General features: G+C 33.8%; 1 protein-coding gene across 1 annotated transcript; it reads right to left on the reverse strand.

The window, feature by feature from the left end:
• Positions 1 to 1,734: 1,734 nt before the first annotated feature.
• LOC132602263 (hydroxyproline O-galactosyltransferase GALT2) lies at positions 1,735 to 3,000 on the reverse strand. The gene has a single exon (XM_060315198.1). The coding sequence runs from the start codon at positions 2,983 to 2,985 to the stop codon at positions 1,927 to 1,929; it is 1,059 nt and encodes a 352-aa protein (XP_060171181.1). The 5' UTR covers positions 2,986 to 3,000; the 3' UTR covers positions 1,735 to 1,926.
• Between the last annotated feature and the right edge of the window lie 550 nt (positions 3,001 to 3,550).

The following is a 3,550-nucleotide window of genomic DNA, read 5'->3' on the forward strand; positions in this document are numbered from 1 at the left end:
TAAAAATTTGAAAAATATTAATTTATATTGTATCTTCTTCGTTTCAAAATATTAGTTCCTCCATTTTATTTAAAGGACACAACTCTTTGTGAGAGAAAAATTTAACTTTTAGCTGATCTTATAAAGAAAAAAAAAACCATTATATATAACTGTTTAATGTGGTTTTATGGTTGGTGTTATGAACTAATAAATTAGTATTGATTTATGAAGGAATAATTTTTTTTGTCCAATTATACACAATATTTAAAAATAAAATATAGAGGGAGTACAAGTGACACTACATGGAGTTTGAGTTAAAATGTAAAGAGGGAAACATTATTGGGAGGGGATTGACGAAGTGAAGAGTCGTTCGACAAGTATAACTACGACGCTTATTGGGAGGCAACTCAAGTCCTGTATCCTTCTAGTTTTATTTCCCATTTTATTCAATTTTAGTTTGAAAGACCGAATATGAAAATTAAATTTAAATCAAGTGGGTGTTGTTGGAGATATTGCGAACATTGGCAAATCACCATTTTTGCAAAGTGATTTAGTTAGATCTGTTGTTGTTTTTGCAAATTGATGATTTAGGTTTGTTTTTGTATTATTCGGAACTTTTTTTTTTAATAAAAATTTGAGGTTATTTAAAATGGATTTTTGTGTTAAAATCATTTGTTTGACTGATGACATTCAAAGAGCAAGTTGCTATTTTTGGGCAATAGTTTATTCACCTGAACTTCATATGCAGAAAAGTGTGAAATGCAACCGTTATATGTTTGAAGTTAGCTTGCCAAGGCCACAACTTCAATAAAAAATATCAAGGTTTGATCTTGCCAAGGCTACGACTTCAACAAAAAGTGTATGAACTTAGCGGACGAGGCTCCCCTCCAATGCTGGATCTCTCCATTTCCTCCAGTTGAGCCTTATATGGCTTACACTTGTCCTCTCAAAATTCGACGGACCAGATTAATTTAGTTAACTAAATGATTTTAACCATGGTCAATTATTCTCTTACCTAAATTCGACGGACAAGATTAATTTAGTTAACTAAATGATTAAAATAATTTATTTAACTAAATTAATCTGGTCCATTGAATTTTTGAGGAGACAGGTGTAAGCCATATAAGGCCCAACCGGAGGAAATGGAGAGATCCATTACTAGAGGGGAGCCTCATCAGAAGTTGGCCTTGAAAAGTCATTATATGTCTGATGTTTGACTTTTTCAAGGCAACTACTTCAGTAAAAAGTATCTGAAATTACCCTTCCAGAAATTTTACTTTAGTAAAAATTGTTCGAACTAGCCTTCACAAGTCAGGCCCTCAAGCAAAAAATGTTCAAATTTGGCAAATTTCAGACACAAATTTTTACAACTTCTATCCCATATATTCGAAGTGATTCTACAGTACGTATATTTTAAAAAATAATTCAACTTCAACCCCAACACAAATAGCGATTTCAAAATCGAGTATTTGTTCACTTCTCCCGCTAATAATCTGGTCGGATTAGTTGGCCGAAAACATCTAAGTTTGGAACATGCATTTGTGCTATCATGTTAATGCATTGTAGCACTTAAGACTTCTTTTTCTTGCAAGTATATGGAGCAATAATACGTGCATGATATCCAACATTAACAATGCGATTTTTGGTTATCTTTTTCGTTCTTTCATAAAATCCAGCATTAGTAATACAACTTAGAATAATGGGAAAACAAGAAAAGTGCCACTTAGATATATATATATATATATATCAAAATTGCATCAATTGTATTCCAACAAAGACAATTAAAAGATGATAAATTGTTCCCTGCCCAATTGAAGAAAAAAATTGTTCTTATTCTCTTTCCAGCTTGCTATAATTCTATATATAGCCTGGATAAAATTATCCAATAAAAGAAAAGAGAAATATTGACCTAGGAAAAAAGGAGGATCGGAAAGGATGTGTGTTTGGCTAAGGTATATGATACAACTTAGATGGTTTAAGATCCCTAGTGACATTGAAATAATTGAGAGTCTTAATCCACTTCTCTTGGTTCTTGAGAAGATGAACTGCTATGGTGTTTGGCCACAGCTCATGTGTGCATCCTGTTGGTGGTTCTGGCAAATTGTACATAGACCATTTGGCATTGTATCGATGTCTTGCTCGATGACCATCTCGTAGCCACTCTCCAAATACCTTATCTTCTGGTCCTTCTAAATGTTTTTTAGGAATATCAGAATCACTTATCCATTCTGCTATATCCCAACTCACCAAATAACCCATGCCCGACATGTAGTGCACGAAAGGGTCCATGCTAGGACATGGAATAACATAACCATAGTACAAATCTTCCCTAGGCAATGGCCTTAAGGATTCAACTAAACTCTCAAGCCTTATGTATGTGTCATCATCCGCTTTCATAATGTAGTGGTAAGGTGGATAATAAGGCTGATCATCAGAAGATGAAAAAATTTCTGGCAAGCTCGAAAAATAGGTATATGTCTTACCCTTGTTCATATTTTCTTGACAGTTGAGGATGATGATATCGTCGTAACGCATTATTTCAAGTGCAACCAATACCTTTTGATCTTCTTTTGTTAGATTGCAAAATACAAACTTGACGTCTATTTTTGCACCCATTATTGGAGATTGTGTGCCATAGATTAGCCGCAAGAAGTGTCTCTTTTGGTATTGATCGGGAAGTGTCAAGATTCCTATGAGAATTCGGATTTCGTTATTGGTGGACAAGGAAGAGGAATTTACACTTAGAAAGTTTGTTGAAGAAGAATTAGTAATTGTTGTTTGATTAGCAAAAGCACATCTACCAAACTTCAAAAAACTATCAAATCGGATTTCATTGATTGAAGCTAGAATGCAAAGGAAAATAATGAAGAAAAATGAGGAAATGATGAAACGTCGGCCATTTGGTCTGTATGTCTTCATCGTAATATGTAAAGAAAAGATTCGTGAAGAAAAGAAGTTAAAGAGCGAAGCTTTGAGAGAATTATTATGGAGATTAAAGGGCGACATTGAAATGTGAAAATTAATTAGTTATCATAAAGTGCACAAAACTTGCTTGAGTTTGAAGAGCTTGGCTGGCTATATCGTGCAAGTGAGTCTACCTCTTTTGACTTTCGTCATTTGGACTCAAGAGCACGAAATGGCAAGATTAGGGTGCAATCCAATATCTTAGAAAAAAATAGAAAAAGGGGAATAAAAGCTTTAGGAAAGAAAATTCATTTAACTTCTCAAAAAACATTATAAAGGGGTCAAACTATTTTTGAAAAAGGCTAATTTTTATTTCTAAATTCCTCCACGAGGTAAGGTAAGGTCTGCGTACACTCTACCCTCCCAAACCCCACTTGTGGGATTATACTAGGTATGTTGTTGTTGTAAATTTTGTGGTCGTCTGGAGCACTGTGTTGGTCGTAATATTAGCCTTTTCATGTAATTTCTTGATTTCTGATATCTATTAACATATGTTGTTTACTGTGTTTTGGTTTCCCACTATTTCGCTGTTGTTACTATTCTTTTTCTTAATGCTCTATACTGCTTTACTTATTAGTTGCAATGTTTTCTTTACTGCCTTAGTTCC

This window comes from Lycium barbarum, chromosome 7 (genome assembly GCF_019175385.1).
Source record: "Lycium barbarum isolate Lr01 chromosome 7, ASM1917538v2, whole genome shotgun sequence".
NCBI lineage: Eukaryota > Viridiplantae > Streptophyta > Magnoliopsida > Solanales > Solanaceae > Lycium > Lycium barbarum.